The sequence below is a fragment of the Poromitra crassiceps genome (genome assembly GCF_964638095.1).
Source record: "Poromitra crassiceps genome assembly, chromosome: 10".
NCBI lineage: Eukaryota > Metazoa > Chordata > Actinopteri > Beryciformes > Melamphaidae > Poromitra > Poromitra crassiceps.
Genome location: NC_139631.1, coordinates 31,329,575 through 31,348,603, shown reverse-complemented (window position 1 = coordinate 31,348,603; position 19,029 = coordinate 31,329,575). Strand labels below are relative to the sequence as shown.

The 19,029-nt window shown below is 42.4% G+C and overlaps 2 protein-coding genes across 2 annotated transcripts; one reads left to right on the top strand and one right to left on the bottom strand.

Moving 5' to 3' along the window:
• Nucleotides 1-72: 72 nt before the first annotated feature.
• ubl4a (ubiquitin like 4A) lies at nt 73-4,508 on the bottom strand. The gene is made up of 4 exons (XM_083644310.1): nt 4,340-4,508; nt 1,813-1,918; nt 1,480-1,688; nt 73-1,088 (listed from the first exon to the last, which is right to left on the bottom strand). Exons 1-4 carry the CDS (start codon nt 4,385-4,387, stop codon nt 981-983), a joined length of 471 nt encoding a protein of 156 aa, XP_083500436.1. The 5' UTR covers nt 4,388-4,508; the 3' UTR covers nt 73-980.
• A 3,230-nt stretch (nt 4,509-7,738) lies between these two features.
• On the top strand, nt 7,739-16,516 carry prkg1l (protein kinase cGMP-dependent 1, like; the record flags this gene model as incomplete). Its single annotated transcript, XM_083645391.1, has 19 exons — nt 7,739-7,928; nt 8,721-8,844; nt 8,988-9,154; nt 10,143-10,256; nt 12,456-12,561; nt 12,887-12,950; nt 13,242-13,319; nt 13,474-13,568; nt 14,076-14,141; nt 14,269-14,346; nt 14,431-14,527; nt 14,641-14,780; nt 14,885-14,974; nt 15,088-15,229; nt 15,319-15,482; nt 15,588-15,710; nt 16,030-16,092; nt 16,201-16,267; nt 16,421-16,516. 19 exons carry the CDS (start codon nt 7,739-7,741, stop codon nt 16,514-16,516), a joined length of 2,064 nt encoding a protein of 687 aa, XP_083501517.1.
• Nucleotides 16,517-19,029: the final 2,513 nt, after the last annotated feature.

Genomic DNA, 19,029 nt, shown 5'->3' with positions numbered 1-19,029 from the left:
TCAATCAAACTTATTCACATCAGGCTACACAACAATGATGTAGAAAAACGAATTATTTTTTGGTTTGTTTTAATGCTTGTATATAAACACAGTATTTACAAATCATACAATGATCACAAGTTAGTTATCAGATAAAACAGGCATTACCTTCTCACAGATGGTTAACAGAAAACACTCAGTCAGCAATGTGGGAACCCAGAGTATCCGCCTGACAACAAGTGGCAGATATTTCATGGTTTCCGGTGTAGAGCGGATGTCCGTGCCAAGACTTCCGGTTCCGCCAGTGTTTACAGTCAGACGACGTCTCATATGCAGCCGTTTATAGGGATTAACCAAAATGTCATCTGGACCTAAAACACCTCCAAAAACGTATCGATTAACTCTATTCTCCCGTCAATTGGACAGTAAACAATGACGGCGGCGCACGGAAATGGAAGTCTTGGCGTGGACATGAGCTCCACACCAGAAACCCTGACATATCAGCTGTCACTCCTAGAGTCTTATTAGTCGTCAGACTGATAGACTCTGGGTGCCCAGATTGCTCTATCAGCATCCATCACAGACATTACTAATAAATATCCTCCAGTAGAAGTTAGTGTCGCCTGGGGGTTTTAGCAGCCAGAGATCATGTAAAACCAACAGCCAAAATGTATTCCTTTGTGAGTGTTGTCTGATCAAGTCTCGTGTCATCGCTTGAACATCAATAGCTGGACCAAACCAAAGAGGCCAAGTTTTCTCATCCAAGCGCTTGGGTCCTGGATAAGAAACAAGAAAGCCCTACTGCTGAGATAATCAAAAGTCAGTTTTATCCATGTACACCATCCATGATTAGGCACACATCTGGAGCTCTCTGCAAGAAAATTTATACTGCATTTCCCATGCCTTACTCTCTAAACACTGTATGCATCTTCAAGCACAGAGCACCTCTCTGACCACAATCAGAAGCAACACCTCCCCCCCCCCTCCCCCACCGCAGGTTCTCAGTCCATGTATGAGGTGTCCATGCCTTCGCTGTCTGGGTGAAGCAGTCTTCCAGCCAGGCGCTCAATGTCATCAAGGCTGAGTTGTCGAAGTGAACGTTCATAGTCCTTGAGGAAGAGTGAGCAACAATTATCCATTATTTATTTGAAAAGTGTGGCCATGCAGCAGGTCAAAAGGACATTATATCCATTTTATTGTTGCTATGTACTGGAAGATAACTGAAATGTATTACTCTATTTTTAATGAGGCAACCATGGAAGGCTGGTCCATAGAGGATAGACAGATTGGACCTTCCCATGTTTTGAACATTGTCCTTAAGAAGTAGTTCATCATCATAATAGCTTCTGAGTCACTAGCCTCCTTTGGTACTAGCAACATATCAAATTTAATTTAAGCAATTCCGAAACTGTAGACATTCAGATATCAGGATGAGCACAAAGTAGATTTCTTTGATCTTTCATTACAATGCCTGGCAGCCAGTGTGCTGCATTCAAATACCTTGATGAGCTGCTCTTGGACTTTGGCTGCATCTGCAGGGCTGAAGTGTTTCACGAGGACAGCAGAGAGCGCCTGCCACACTGCTGCTTGTGAGCTGCTGCTGCTGCTGCCAGCCGCCCCTGCAGCTCCGGTCCGCTCACCCGCCGGACGGACTACCAGATTCAGCTTGGCCTCTGGCCCAATGGAGTAATCACTCAGTCTGTGTTCATCTGAGAATAGAAATATATCACATGCATAAGTCTTAATATAACACTCAAATAATGTATAAAATCAATTAATGGCTCAAACGATGACATTTCAAAACAATTTCAACTGTTCTTTTGGCAAATGCACCTGCAAGTGCTTTGCCTTTGTAGAGCAACCGCTGCTGGTTTGCTGGTATGTTGAGACGTTCTGACACGAGGTCCTTCACTGTGGAGACCTTTTCATCTTCAGTCACCTGGAAAATCAGTAGTGTTGGGAGGGTTACTTTTAAAACCTATTCCACTACAGATTACTGAATACATGCCCTAAAATGTAATTTGTAATGTATTTTATTAGATTACTCAAGTTAAGTGAAGTATTCTACTTTGGATTACTTTTACTTGCTGAGCCCATTTGTCTGGGTGACTGAATGTAGTTAACACTTGCTTACATGGATGGATTCCTGGCGGTGTGTCTCCTCTGAGATTGCTATTGTCTTGTGGTGTGCGGCAGGTGAACTGACACGCACAAATTGTTGCACTTTTTTAATCTGTTTATGGGAAATGCGTGCCTCATATGAATTTTTGACCAAATAAAAGCAAAACAAACAAATAAAGTAATCCCTTAAGTAATCTATTTTTAAAGACAGTAACTGCATTCAGAATACCACCAATTTAAACAGTAACTCTAATATTGTATTTTAAATACTGTAGTGTATTCTCAATAATACATGTATTCCGTTACTTCCCAACCCAGAAAATCAGCAACATGAAATGCATTAATTTCACGCTACATGATTAGAACTCATCTCAGCCATAGAATATACTTTTTTAAACTTTAAATAATATGCTTCTTTAACTACGTGCTCGCATGATGGCTGCCTCGTGTACCCTGCCGCTGCATCTGTTTGAAGGGGACGTGTAGTGTTAATTTCATAATAATAATAATGAAAGCATTGAAAGCAAAATATGGTGTGCAGTTTCAGAAATACTCTTCCAGCACATGTCAAATAGTTTACATGATCTGTCATTTCGATCTCCCACTGTACAGGGAATCAATATCCATATTATTTGTATTCAAGGAAATACAACAATACTTGTGTGAGCATGCTGATTATATTAAAAACCCAACCTGCTACATTCTCACCTCTGCACAATTCTTCCACAAGGTTCACACTTATTGAGATGTGACACATGCACAGAGATGTGCTGAGAGAGTGCTTCAAAGGCCACGTCAATGTTGTAGAGGCGCAGAAAGAACACTAGTCTCATGATACAAGCAGAAAGATTTGCCTCAAGAAGGGTAAGAGGACAAAACAGACTGTGATGGCTCATTGTGACTCTCTAAAGGTCACATGGTGAAACAACACTTTGTGTAACCCTGCATAACTCACTGTCCCTCAGTGTAGGAAATTTAAACAATATTTTTTGGTATATTTCCAGTCCACTGTCTAAAAATTGGAGGCAGTTACAAAATTTTGTGGGCACTTTAAAAAAATAGTAATTAGTGCATAAAGTTCAGGGTTGCCAAGGGTCTGGAAAATACCTGGAATGGATTTAAGAAAAAATAATCAAGTACTTGAAAGTGCTTGGATTTATAAAGAGGTCCTTAAAAGTGTTTGGATTTAGCCTACCAGAATCTCTGAGATTCAGCCTTGTACGCTCCGTAATCTCAAATTCACCTATGATACCATTTTTACATGTCATCAGTGAACAGCAGCACTGTTTGTGTGAGTGTGTTCTTCATCGTCTTCTTCTGGCAAACAGCTTGCATGTGTGTGTTAGAGATGGAAATGGAAAATTAAATTAATTGAATGAAAATGATCCTAATCTTAGGGGCAATTTTTGCATTCTGAGAGTTCTTGGGACATTTTTTGCCCCTGGATAATTTCCTGGTCCCTCACTACAATGAAGCACAAGCCATTGATACCCATCCTCACTGACTATGACATAAGGTCCATGCTTCTTTGAACACCTGTGGGGCATTTCTAGACATAATGTGACCTAGCCTATGGAACAAGCAGTTGAGAGCGGGGGTAATCATTATGGCTTGCCTAATATAAGAGCTTTTCCCAGATACCCTCATCACTTTGATTAATACATTAATCTAAAGACAACACAATGAACAGACTTCGTCTTTTTACTGAAAAGTAAAGCCCATGACACACCAATCAAACATTCTCCAACAGCTGCCAACAACAATGTTGGCAGTTGGAGAATGTTTGATTGGTGTGTTGATTGGTTTGATTGCCATGGGCAAACCACAGACAAACAAGGATTGAACATGTTGAATCTGACCAAACAGCTCCAAACAATTCCAAACAAGTACAGACAACCAGGGCACACCAAAACAAACATCTGTGTTTGGCTGTGTTTGTTGTAGAATGTTTGATTGGTCTGCCATGGGCTTGGAGGAGAACGTCTCCTGCCTTGCTCAAGGGTTAAAAAGTAACGTTAACTGAAAAAAGTGAAGGAGATGTGACGGTAACGTTAACACACAGTACCCCCTGAGTTACAAAGCAATAATAGTTTAGGCTCAGGTTAAAACGTGAGGTTCTTCACACAAAAGCTAGCTAGCTAACTTGTGACAAAGCCATCCATGGTGGTTAGCTGGCCTCCCAACGACTAGCGTACTAACGCTAAGCTAACCAGCTAACAACTAGCTTGGCGGCGCTTACCTGTACACTGCACTCTTTTCCTTGAAGCGGTTTCACAGTGAGAATCATCTTGATGTTTTCCTAAACACAACAAAACTACACGTCGGTACGTTAAAACGCTGACCAATAAACCAAACGAAGCACTTTATTTCCTCAGAACAGCCACAGGACTTCTCTTGTCAGCGGTCCATCTTCTTCTACGTACTTTCTCCTGTCAGGTGAGCTGCAGCGCCACCCACAGGCTGGAGTGTATTACAACGGCTGAAGTCTTGCGTTGCTTTCTAGTAGCTTACTGTCGGGCAAATGGGTCTACTTTAGAGCCTGCTGCGTGTGAGAAGATAACAGCCTCCGGTCCAAGGCTTGCACTGTCTCACTTTGGCAGCATGAGTAAAATAATAGTAAGTGGAATATTCCTGTTTTCCTCCCCGAACCAACATGAGATCCACTATGGAACATGTATTCCACACACCCCCTCCCACATGTCTGATGTCTCCACTGTCTCGCGGTCATGTGATTGCCTGCTGTCTTGTGCCCGGCTAGAGGCGCATCATTCAGTGGGGCGGGTGCAGAGAAGAGCTGCACCTGTCGAATAGCCTAATTATTGCTGCAAAACAGGGGGAAAGCTATTCAGGACAAGTGAGAAGACTTTCACACCGTCAACGAGGTAAGAGACCTTTTGCATGACAATTCCCAATGCTGAGTTCAGTAGGCTATGGCGTTTATATTATTTTGCCCAAGAACGTGCATTTGTGTATGCAAAGTGCAAACAAGCCATGAAACGCAGTTGTCAGATTCTAACAAATAGGTCATATGATTTTTTATTATTATTATTATTATTATTATTATTATTATTATTATTATTATTATTATTATTATTATTATTATTATTATTATTATTATTATTATTTTTTTTTTTTAATGACGGCTAAAAGCTGTTTGTGCAGGTCGCGCGAGCAGGCGCGCTTGCATCCCTATTTGCTGTCTATAATGGTTCCTAAGAAAAAATCACTATTAAAGTCTGTGGCACTCAATAGCCAATAGTTTATAATAACTACTCCTATACTTGATTTTAAAATGTATAGGATTACTGGTGTTTTCCGTCATGAGAGAGAGCAAGAGAGAAAGAGACACGCAGAGAGAGCGAGAGTTATTCAAATGAACGTGTCTTAATGCATTTACACAAGCATGCCTGGAAGTCATCAACCTATCATCTGCTGATAATAAGACGCTGGGAATTAAAACAGATGGGAACCTTTAGATCAGTGGCCGGGGCCCCCTGGGGGGCCGCCAGGGGGCACTAGGGGTGGCTCAGCAAATTAATGGACATGCTTAAAAAAAACATCTTTATGGGGAAGGAAACGATTCAGTTATATTTGTTAACACTTCAGTATAATAAATAAACAACATATCTTTAATATTACATTTTATTTAGTGTAGTATTAAATATAATAAACATAATTAAATAATTTCCTTACACAAATTCACCCTGGTGTAGGTAATAGTCTGGAACAATGTTTATAATGGAAAACAGAAATGTTGAAGAAATATTGAATATGAAGAAATGAGAAAAGATTTGAGATACAAATGTAATTATTGGGTTATTACATTAATACAAGTGAGGAAATATGCTGAGATGTGGATGTGATTTTTGACATTTTCAATTGTCAATGGGTTTATTTCTTCTTTCAATAGAGAGGCTGCAGCCAAAGGCTAATGCTATTTGGGGGGCCTTGACAATATAAAAGTTTGGAAACCCCTGCTCTACATAACAAAGCAAGGTTTCATGTTTCTTTCCTGAAGTGGAGTGTGTTGGGGTTCAGGGATAGGCTATCCATAGGCCTATGGCTAGGCCTATTATATCTTTCTGCTGCTTCCAAAAGCAATTTTGCTTTATCTTTAGGATAGTGATCTCATCAAACAATTTTCAATAGCCTATAAATATCTGAATATCATTTTAAGACAGCATCTCCTCCAACTATAGTCATAACAATTTGTCCAACAACCTATTAAAAAATCCCACTGAATGTGCAAAGTATTAGGGAGACTTCCTCTTTCATGAAGTGCACTGATGAGGTAAATCCAGGTAAAAGCCATTATCCTTAATCTTATTGATTTCCCAATATTAAATCTAACCCAATCATGAAGGAGATAAGAGGATGTACTGTAGATAAGGAAAAGCAGATGAGTTAGAGAAGGATTTTTAATGTTTTGAGACGAGATGTGGTTTGGAATGGGCTGCAACTCAATACCAGGAAGATGTTCCTATGGACCACTGCGTGTGTGTTTGTGTGTATTTCTGTCTGTCTGTGTTTGTGTGAGAGAGATCTTTACCTGTCTGTCTCACCTGGTGTTTGCAGGTAAAGGGCACACTTTACCTGTCTGTCTCACCTGGTGTTTGCAAGTATGGACACTCTTTACCTGTTTGTCTCACTTGCTGTTTGGAGGTAAAGGGCACACTTTACCTGTCTGTCTCACCTGCTGTTTGCAAGTATGGACACTCTTTACCTGTTTGTCTCACCTGCTGTTTGCAGGTATGGACACTCTTTACCTGTCTGTCTCACCTGCTGTTTGCAGGTATGGACACTCTTTACCTGTTTGTCTCACCTGCTGTTTGCAGGTATGGACACTCTTTACCTGTTTGTCTCACCTGCTGTTTGCAGGTATGGACACTCTTTACCTGTTTGTCTCACCTGCTGTTTGCAGGTATGGACACTCTTTACCTGTTTGTCTCACCTGCTGTTTGCAGGTATGGACACTCTTTACCTGTTTGTCTCACCTGCTGTTTGCAGGTATGGACACTCTTTACCTGTTTGTCTCACCTGCTGTTTGCAGGTATGGACACTCTTTACCTGTTTGTCTCACCTGCTGTTTGCAGGTAAAGGGCACACTTTACCTGTCTGTCTCACCTGGTGTTTGCAAGTATGGACACTCTTTACCTGTTTGTCTCACCTGCTGTTTGCTGGTATGGACACTCTTTACCTGTCTGTCTCACCTAGTGTTTGCAGGCATGGACACTCTTTACCTGTTTGTCTCACTTGGTGTTATATGGACACTCTTTACTTGTCTGTCTGGTGTTTGTAGGTATTTTACCTGTTTGTCTCACCTGGTGTTTGCAGGTATGGACACTCTTTACCTGTCTGTCTCACCTAGTGTTTGCAGGTATGGACACTCTTTACCTGTTTGTCTCACCTGCTGTTTGCAGGTATGGACACTCTTTACCTGTCTGTCTCACCTGGTGTTTGCAGGTATGGACACTCTTTACCTGTTTGTCTCACCTGCTGTTTGCAGGTATGGACACTCTTTACCTGTCTGTCTCACTTGGTGTTTGCAGGTATGGACACTCTTTACCTGTTTGTCTCATCTGCTGTTTGCAGGTATGGACACTCTTTACCTGTTTGTCTCACCTGGTGTTTGCAGGTAATGGGCACACTTCGAGACCTCCAGTTCGCCCTGCAGCTGAAGATTGAGGAGCTCCGCCAGAGGGACACGCTGATCGATGAGCTGGAGCTGGAGCTGGACACCAAGGATGAGCTCATCCGCAGACTGCAGGAAGAGCTGGACCGCTACAGAGCCACCGTCTCGCTCCCCGGACCCTCTGCAGTCACTGCCGGTACCGGGATATGTGTCCGATTTATGCAGCATCAATAGGCAGAATTAGGGATGCACAATATTTGATTAATTTAAGATGATGATGATGATGATGATGATGATGATTATTACCATTATTTTCGCCGATATCCGATGTGCCGATATTTTCCAACTCTTTTGGCCGATTACCGATGCCAATGCCAAAACCGATATGGCAGTATGCACGCATTTTTCGACCTAAATTCAGAGAACATCAAATCTCTCCTGTAGTGGAATTACCACATTATGATGCTCTTTCCACTGGCAGATGCAAACATAATGCTTTTCAAAATGTACACATACACTGAGCAAAATAAGAAAACTACTTCAACTTATAGGTAAAACATGCTATATTTTGTAATTGATGTAACATTTTTGAACAAAAAGAAGAGGGAAAAAAGAGAAAGATTCATTCTACTTAAACAGGTTGGATGATGCTCTCCCTGAGACAATCCTGACATAGCCACTACAACGGTACAACCAGGGCAAATTTGACCTAATTCACAAGTTGCAACATGATGACGTCATGCTGCGTGCCGCGCACCCTTGCGCCGGGCCATGGTGTCAAGCAATTAGTCAAGCATCAAACATTGGGGGCATAATTAAAGCGTCATTTTATCGGCCTGTGATATCGGCAGAAATGTTCGTTTCGGGCGATGCCAATATTTCATATTAAAGCCTTTATTGGCCGATACCGATGATGCACCGATATCATTGTCCATCCCGAGGCAGAATTAATCCTAAATGTGAATTACTATGTGTTTTCCTGTCCCAGGGTGCTCGGCTCAAGGCGAGGAGCAGCGGAGAGCCAAAAGGAAGACGATCACCTCCGAACCCTGCACACTGGACCCAGCCACGCTCATGGTGATTTCTCACCCGAGCTGTGACAAAAGCCCAGAGTAAGTGCACACCGCGTTTCACCTCAGCTCCCACGCAAACACAATTGTGTTTCCTTCACTCAAGGCTGCAGATTATTTACCGTTAAATGTCAGTGACATCTAATAGACACCTAATAGAGTGGCCTACATTTCCCGCCCCCCAGGTCACAGAGGCTGATCCAGGCGGCATTGCTGAAGAATGACTTGTTGAAGAACCTTGATTGTGGGCAGATCAGAGCCATCATGGCCTGCGTGTATCCCACCACCATCAGCCAGGGCTGCTGTGTCATTCAGGAGGGAACCAACGGGTCTCTGGCCTATGTTTTAGAGGGTAAAACCTTTTCTTCTTGTAATTAATGACATTCATCTTGCCTGAAGAGAAGCACGGCTCAGGAAACGTCTGTTCAAATGATCATTTTTTCTTACTGTAGCCGTATATCAGCCTTGTTACTCCTGGCTCACGATTCAATTATAGACGGTAATCCCCAATGACACCGCTCTCAGACACATGATGTGAGAATGACCTGTTTGGACAAGGAAAGGAGAGACACTCAGAGGAATAGCAAGTGGCACACATTGTTGTTTTGTGTTGGAAATGTCTTGTTGAGACGCGAGACTGGAGAAAAGAGGTCTGCCTGGTTTTTTGAAGTGCTCGCAGAGTTCATCAATGCTTGATTGTCTTCGGCAATCTGTCCTGAATGTGATGTGACGGCAAATTAGTTTTCTCTTGTCATCCTAGCCAGTGAGATGTGATATCCACCTTGAGGTTATAGTGTTCCTACCTGGGCTGGTGCCATTCACAAATCCAATTGAGAATGCATGGTAAATTGCCGATTCTGTTCCTGGAGCTGGAATTGGAATTGGAATGTCACTCAGCTCTAAGGAAACACAATAGGAATTGAATTGAATTGGATTAATTGAATTCTACTGCTAAGAGTGGTTGTCTTGACTTGTATTGTTCCTGCACTTATATTTCTGTGTTGCTGTTTTAATGTGTAAAGCACTCTGTGCATTCGTGCTGGGAAGGGTGCTATATAAATAAAGCTTTACTTACTTACTTACTTACTTATAAATCAAACATTATGAATCAAATAAAAGACAGTTCAACACATGAAATACACTCAGCCATCAAATACACCCCAGCCCTGGTTCCTATGGTAAATCTCAGGCAGCCGAAGTTTCTTGACAATGATTATCACCATGCTATAAATATGACATACACTCACAGTTGTGTGTTTTCACACATACATGTACAGAAATGAATGGTTCTACATATTCCATATTTACTGCACTGAGTATGTGTGTTGATTTGATTACAGAGGGGAGGTTGAATGTGACAAAGGATGGCCAGAAGCTGCTCACCATAGACGCAGAAAGCCTGGTTGGAGAGCTGGCACTCCTGTACAGCTATACCCACCCCTACACTGTATCAGGTATCACAACTTTCTGATGGCTCCTTGGTTTTATGCATGCTGGCATCGCTGTTGGGGACAATACAAATCTGTCACATTGAAATAATTGGGCAGTTTCATTGTGACCGATTTGATTTGGTGAGGACATAAATAATTCTTGTTTAGAGAAATATCAGAAATAGCAGATTTCTGACTGTGGTCCTAGACCTCGAGGAAGACATCAGTAGAATTTGAAATCAAAAAGCCTTTTGAGATCTTGAGACAACACCACAGCTTCAAACGCTCCCCTCTGAGATGTGGGGAATTTAAAATACCGTCTGCTTTGGTGCATAGCCCTGTCTGACGGCCACGTCCTCCCAGACTACGAGATGGATATTGGATTCTCCAAAAGTATTTTCAAAGAACATTTTGAAAAACATTGCATTCAAGAAACCTTTTCATGGTTAGACCCTGACCTACCAATACATTTCACAAGTAAGAAATTGTGATATTCCTTAGAAAATAGAAAGTGTGTTATCGTCTCCCTCCAGCATCTGATCTCAGAGTCCTGTGGGAATTAAGTCTCGCAGCCACTTCTATATGACCTCGTTTCACAAATAAATAGGCTGTGGAAATGGTCAGGATCAGTTCAAGTTGAAAAATCCTTTTATACTGCCTTGTCGTTCTCTAACTTAAAGTTTTCTTCCTTCTACATTCATTATTGTATATTGTGTCTGTACCTTGCAACCAATCAGCCTATCCAAATTACTGTTCTGCAGTACACATACAGTTACCAGTTATACATACATACAGTACACATACCTACATACATACATACATACATACATACATACATACATACATACATACATACATACATACATACATACAGTACATACATACATACATACATACAATCATACAATCATACATACATACATACATACATACATACATACATACATACATACATACATACATACATTGTATGTATGTATAAATGTATGTATGTATGTATGTATGTATGTATGTATGTATGTATGTATGTATGTATGTATGTATGTATGTATATACATACATACATGCATGTCTGTTCTACATGCATGTCTGTTCTTCTTAATTCATGTGGGCGGTCTGTTATCTTTTGTTCTGTGTGGGCCACCTGTTCCTTTATCCCTTCCTGACCTGAAATGACTGGTTTCATTGTTGCACCTGAGAGCATCAATAAGGCCATTCCTCCTGTGGTCCGTCTCATACTGACCCTGATAAAGGCACAGCCGGAAGCGGGGCTATGGCATGCAAGTTCACGGCTCCACAGGATATTCTGCAGAAAATGCCAGAATATTTTCCACTTTCACTCCGATGTCTGTCTTACTTCCTAACAACATTCTGCACAGCTTTCAAATGGAAATCTTAAGCCACTGTCTGTGAATTGTGTCTTATCTCATATTGTGCATGTTGATTAGCGGCAGATAGCGTGCAAAACAAAAACAAAGAATTGATAGGGCCTAAACCAACAGGGGGGAATTGAGATATTAGGATGGCACTGCACTATTGCAGGATGGTGGATGTAATTAGACTGTCCACAGGACACCTCCTTCCATCTGCAGGAAGCTCCAGTGAATCAATCAATATGGGTCATCATTAATTTACAACAGCCTCTTTCAAGCTCTATTATATGAAGCAACAGGGTCATAATAGGCAAGGGAGTCGGATTGGATTTAAATTAAATGTCTTCCTCTATCAAGAAAATGAGCTTGAGCAGAGTTTTGTTATTCTACGGTGAGCATTCCTGCGACTTTGGCCTCAAAACAGTCTAGTCTTCTTACCACAAGGCTGTAGCTGCATCCCCCCCACCACCCCCCACCACCCCCCTCTAATATTGTGTTTTGTACTACAGTGAACCGTCAGCCAGTCTAGCCTTCTGTGCTGTTTTACATGGGAAGTATGGCACTGTCGTCATGATGAAGAACTCCAATGTCATTGTTGTGATTTCCTCTGCCTCTCTCTCTTCTGCCGTGCAGCACTAACAGACAGCACTCTGCCTCTCTCTCTTCTGCCGTGCAGCACTAACAGACAGCACTCTGCCTCTCTCTCTTCTGCCGTGCAGCACTAACAGACAGTACTCTGCCTCTCTCTCTCTTCTGCCGTGCAGCACTAACAGACAGCACTCTGCCTCTCTCTCTTCTGCCGTGCAGCACTAACAGACAGCACTCTGCCTCTCTCTCTTCTGCCGTGCAGCACTAACAGACAGCAAGCTGTGGGCTATTGACCGCAAGAGCTTCCAGACCGTACTGATGCAGGATGCTCTCAGCCGCCGATCTCGTTCAGTGGAGCTGCTTAGCAGGTGAACACCAGGCCAGTGCACACTTGATTTGACAAGCAACAGGCCCACTAAAAGCTGCTTTGTACTGTATAGCATCTGCAGCAGCACAGTAGCTGGAGTGTCATGTTGCCGGTCAGTCAACCTGATGCCGCTTTTACTGTAGTCCTCGCACAACACTCGATCGTTCATCGTCAGTGGGTGCAGTGACAGCAGTTGGTGATACAATGTTGCACCTTTTGAAATATCCTCAGTCACCCAAGAAGTGTACAGAAACATCAACTCAAAGTATTTTTCATAACGGGCCTGGATGAAACCTGATGTCTTGTTTGTACCTGTGTGTCCGCAGCGTTCCCTTCCTGCAGTCGTTGCCGGAGGATGTCATCATGAAAATGTCTGATCTCATGCAGGAGGTGCAGATTAAGTATTGGCAATCAGAAGCACCACTTCTATAACCGACGCACATTCGTCAAACAGAATCCAGCCAATAGATTATTGAATGTAAACATGGCTGTTTACATGCAGTCCCCCCCTGCATTTTCTATTTTCAGCTTACAGCTCAGTTTGTGCTGTGCTGCTGGCTGCCTACAGTAGGCTTTTGTCCGTGGCACACCGTGTTCTTTTCTTGGTTTTCCTTTCTTCCTCATCTTGTCCATATCGCTCTCTCTCTTTGTCCCTCCATCTCTCATGTCTGTGTCCCATAGACACACTACACTGAGGGTGACTACGTCATTCGACAAGGGGCCATGGGAGACACCTTCTACATCATTAGCAAAGGCCAGGTAAGGTTTGCCATGCCAGCGCATGTAGAGGCTTTCAGAGGAAACGCTTTAGAGTGCGGAGGACAAAATGTCAATGCAACTTTTGAAATTGCTTGATGGCGATAATTTACTTTAGTGCTCTTGCAAATTGCTCTCCGTCATTACCGTTCTCTAGGTGAGAGTGACAGAGAAGAAGCCAGGTCACGAAGAGCCTCTGGTCCTTTCTAAGCTTTCAGAGAGACAGTGGTTTGGAGAAAAAGCTCTGTGGGGGTAAGGAGAAAATGATGTGCTTTCAGTGGATGTTGTCAAGGAAATATTACAGTGGGGGTATTATTAGGTTTTATTGGGTGGAATCCATAACTACTGGGTTTCTCCTAATCAATTCTGTTCTGGAGAGGATGCATTTTCTAACTGACAGTAGGCCTAATCGCATACATTTTTAACTACTGGGTTTCTCCTAAGCAATTCTGTTCTGGAGAGGATGCATTTTCTAACTGACAGTAGGCCTAATCCCATACATTTTTGTGTGTCTTATGTATTTACTTTTCAAGAACATTTCCATCATAATTGACGATATGACTGACTGTGGGTGCTCCTCCATGCAAATTCAGAAAGGCACCTGTAAATGTACATCTTCATGTAGACCACAGAAACACAGCATTCAGAAAATGCACAATTTCTTTAGGTAAAACGTGTCATTTGTGCCAGCATGATAGCAGTGTTTTGTATATTGTGTGTGACCTTCTTATGCATTCAGTCTGTTCACTCTTCCTTTAGAGAAGACGTGCGGGCTGTGAATGTGATTGCTGCCGGTGAAGTTACATGCTTGGCAATAGACAGAGAGTAAGTGGCTAAAAATTATGGTTATTAATAGCTCGCTGCACAGAAGATGAATTTGATTATGATGCTTGACTTTGGTCCATGGTGATTCTTCCTTTCAGATGTCTGAGGCTCTGTTTCTATTTTCCAGGACATTCAAAAATGTCATCGGCAGTTTGGTGGATGGGAGCCATGATGTGCGGCAGAGCAATGAATGGAGTCCAGTCGAGTAAGAACTTAAAGAAAAAGAAGAGTTATTTGCACCTATAGAGCACAATGGGTGCCAGCTCACCCCTCTTTCCCCTGTGAGCAGGTCAGAAAAGGATCCTACGCTCCTCTCAGCTACGACCTTAAGTGATTTCCAGGTTATTTGCAATCTGGGAGTTGGGGAGTTTGGTCACGTAGACCTGGTGAGCCCAGATCTTGTAGCAGGTCATACACAATGGCGTAGATTCCCTGTGGTACCTCCTTCTTAAGATTCAATGTTTCTATAATGTCATCTATTGATTTCCACGTCTTTCAGGTGCAGCTAAAGAGTACCGGCAGGTGTCCCTTCGCCATGAGGGTCCTTAGGAAGAAGCTGATCATTAACAATGCTCAGCAAGAGCACATCCTCAGGGAGAGACACATCCTCATGGCGGCTCAGTGTCCATTCATAGTCAGGTGTCCGTAATATAATCCTGATTACAATGATTCTATAACATGTTTATGGTTTAAAAAGAGATATTTTTCCTATGTTTGCGTCATCACCTTTCTTGATCCCATAGGCTACACCGGACCTTTCGAGATGCCAAGTGCCTGTACATGCTGACAGAGGCTTGTCTTGGTGGAGATCTGTGGAGTGTGTTGCAAGACAGGTAGGTATTTGTCTATCACTTTTTTCTCCGTAGCCATGAAATATTTATGGCCCAACTGATGTAAGTAGCGCTTCATTCGCTCAATTCAGCAATAGGTGACTTTGGTGTTTCAGAGGATCCTTGGACGACTGCAGCAGTCGCTTCTACACCGCCTGTGTGGTCGAGGCCCTGATCTTCCTTCACTGCCATGGTGTCGTCTATAGAGACCTCAAGCCTGAAAACGTTGTCCTGGATGAGCACGGATATGCCAAATTGGTACGATAACTTACCTTCAGCTTTATTCCTCGTTTTGAGGATTTGATGCATCGCCAAGGCTGTGATGGAAGTCTATTGAATTTTTGTAGACGGGCTCCAGGTGTGCGAAGAAGGTGGAGATGGGTAAGAAAACCTGGACGTTCTGCGGTACGCTGGGCTACATGGCCCCAGAAATCATCCTGAACAAAGGCCACAGTGTGGCTACAGACTTCTGGTCACTGGGCGTTTTCGTGTTTGAACTTTTAAGTGGCGGGTAAGATTGATCGTTTTTTACCCCCTGTACAGTATATGTTTTTTTTGCTCATTCCTCCAGTTATAGAGAGAAGTGATGATGCTTGTTTCATTTTCCCCTCTCCAGTCTCCCTTTTAGTGGCTCCGACCCGATGAAGATTTTCACTGCGACTATCCGTGGCATCGATCAGATCAACTTCCCAAAAACCATCAGCAAAAGCGCCTCCAGTCTCATCAGCAAATTGTGCAGGTGTTGTAAACACGACCCACACTGGATCATCAGTCAGCATCAGCAGGAATTATACCATCAAAGTCAATGATAATTGTTACAAATACTGAATGCTTGTCAAACTGTTCCATAAAAAGCATAACAAGCACAATATAATTGCCTTTCCACAACCCTTTAACCCCCCTCTTCCATCACTGTTCCCCTCCCCACCTCAGAATTGAAGAACACGTCTAATTAAAAATAATGCATTAAGTTATTAGACGTGACCCATACAAGAAGCGCATTCCAAGACCCCTCTTTACGGATAGAATCTCATTTTTATTAATTCATTCGATTCAAGGAGCAATCCCTCGGAGAGACTGGGGAGTCAGAGAAATGGGGCCAAGGACATCCAGAAGCACACGTAAGATGAGAGATGTATTATATTGGAGGAAAATACTGTACGGGTGCTGAAATACACTATTGTGCTTAGACAATGTCTTACAGGCTGTGATCATGTGTTTCTATTCAGATGGTTTGAAGGATTCAACTGGGAAGGACTGTGTAAAGGAACCTTAGACCCACCAATCATTCCTAAAGTAAGACAAAGGTTCAGCTTAATTTATTATTTGATGTCTTATGATCATTCTTGTTACATTGAGAATGAATGTTGCTGACTACATACTACATGTCCATACTATAGGCTATGCGTTGTTTTGGTGGACTGATATTCATTCTTCATTGTATTTCAGTTCAAGCATCCCTTGGAGTGCAGCACATTTGATCATTATACGGAACATTTTGAAGGCACACCAGAGCAGCGGACAAGCTGGGACAAGGACTTCTGATGACCATCAGACATGTGACCTGCAAATGAACTGCAAATGAACTGAAGAGAAACGGTCTCTTGGTTTAGTCTTCATAAATAATTCCTAGGTTATACTGCCATCAGTGATGTAGTGGTAAATAAAACAGTGGGTGAACTATGAGATCCAGTCAATGGTCATCAGAAGGCAAACAACCACCATTATGCACAAATATTAGCCTAATTATCAATTATAGGCTTTTTGTCCTTAAAATACAATCAGTTTACTAAGTAATAGTTTGATATGACTTAGTATGGTGTGTAGTATGAATAACATTAAATGTGAGCAGTGTAGGAAATTAGCCAGGAGCAAGGGCAAAATTGCCCCAAGAAATCTCAGAATGCCCCTAAAAACCATGATCAAGAGGCAAAACACCACTTGCCAAGATTTGGATCATTTTATTTACATTAAATTAATTTAATTTCCATTTCCATCTCTAGCACACACTTGACACCTGCCAGCTGTTTGCCAGAAGAAGAGGATGAACACACTCACGACATCATCAGTGATGTCACAATGCACAATTGCTCAAATGATAACTGATTACGTCACTTCCGGGACTTTATGACATCACTGATGTCACAATGCTGGATCTTTATGACATCACTAGATGACATCAGCAGTGATTCACAATGCCTCCTATGAAATCATCAGTGGGACAGTCTGTCTTGGCTTAGATTTGCTTTTTATTCTTTCTTTGTATTTTAATTATTGTGTGTCATGTAATGTGTGTTTTATCTTGGACCCCAGGAAGACTAGCTGTTGTCTAGGTGGCAGCTAATGGGGATAAACAAATAAACTGCAGTTTGTAACTTCTCAATAAACAAATAGTAGTCCTCATACCCGTTGGAGCATGCAATTACTGTGCTGGGGTAAGTGTGTCTGTGCCACCTGTTGAATGTTGTGGGTATTAATGGCTGATAACCCGTTGGAGCATGCAATCACTATCGGTCTGTCTGCGTGCGTGTGTGTCGGAGGGTGTCACGTGCTGGCTGCTGTGGGTAGTGCCATGTCTGTGTGTGGATGTCACCTGCTGGGCTGGCTGGTGTGGGTAGTGTTTTTACTCATCTGTGTGTGTGTGTGTGTGTGTGTGTGTGTGTGTGTGTGTGTGTGTGTGTGTGTGTGTGTGTGTGTGTGTGTGTGTGTGTGTGTGTGTGTGTGTGTGTGTGTGTGCGTGCGTGTGCGTGCGTGCGTGCGTGCATGTGCGCATGTGTCACCTGCTGGCTACTGTGGGTAGTGCTATGACTAATTGTCCGTTTTTGGCCATTTAATTGGCCATAATGACCTAATTCAAAAAATCTGGCCCGGTCTACTTGGGACCTCGATCTGCTGGTACCCATGGTGCCAAATATAAATGCTGCCACATCAGGCCGACTGTCCAAGAAAAATGAGACAGAGAGACATATAGGCCGCCAGAGGTGCAGCTTGTGAACAGGCAAGGCAGGCAACTTGGGGCCCCAGGGTGTTAGGGCCCCCCAATGGGCTGACAAATTTTACTCCACAACAGTGACTGCAAATCCCTCTACATTAAACAACCAATTGCAATGACATTGAAACCTCCTTAAAGGGGCTGCATGTCATCCCCTGACCTGGATGTTTTGAAATGACGTATAGGAAACCACCCAAAAGTCAGTTCTGTTCCATGTCATTCCTGTCAAACTTACATGATTCACATATCTCTTGAATTGAAAGTGAATCATTCAAGAGAAAGTAGACATGAATCATGCAAATTTGACGGAAATGATTCATGGTCATTCACTTTCACTTTCAATTCAAGAGAATGTAGCCTACGTGAATCATTCTTCTCAAACTTGCATGATTCAAGAATTATCTTGAATTTAAACTGAATGAAGGAAATTAAGTTACTATATCACTATGCAAGTGACTGGTAGATTTGCATCACTCACCACCAACCAAAAAACAAACAAACAATGGTAATCTATTGAGTGGCTGGTAACATTTGAATAGTCACTAGCCAAAAAAGAAAATTTTGCACCATGTATGAAAGCTATAAATAGGCTAATGAAATATGCCCTAGGAACTTGAGGAATTCTAATTATAATATGCAATGTCTTTTTTGTTGATGTCTCGTTATTTATAAAATAATGGCAACGAATGCTGGTCGGAGGGGCCGCCGGGGAATCTTTGCCTAGGGCCCCAACAGACTCAAGAATCGCCACATGATAGGCTACATAGGTTTGCCCTTTTAGTGTGATATCTCACTGCAGTGCCTGCCTACCCTTTTGCCTTCTGCTTTGAACACACTGGAAATCAATTTTTTCTGAACTTAATTGAAAATAAATGGTTTCTCAGCAGTTGGAGTTATTCTTTAATGTTTGATTGCATTGCTCAAATAAGGATGCAGTAGTTAGAAAGTGACGTCAGACAGTGGTAGGTCCAGTTCTGCAGAGAAGTGTCAAGCCAAAGAGAGATAGGCAGAACAATACCGGAAGTCATGCAATTGTGCCTTCAAAATAAAATGAGTGTGTGTGTGT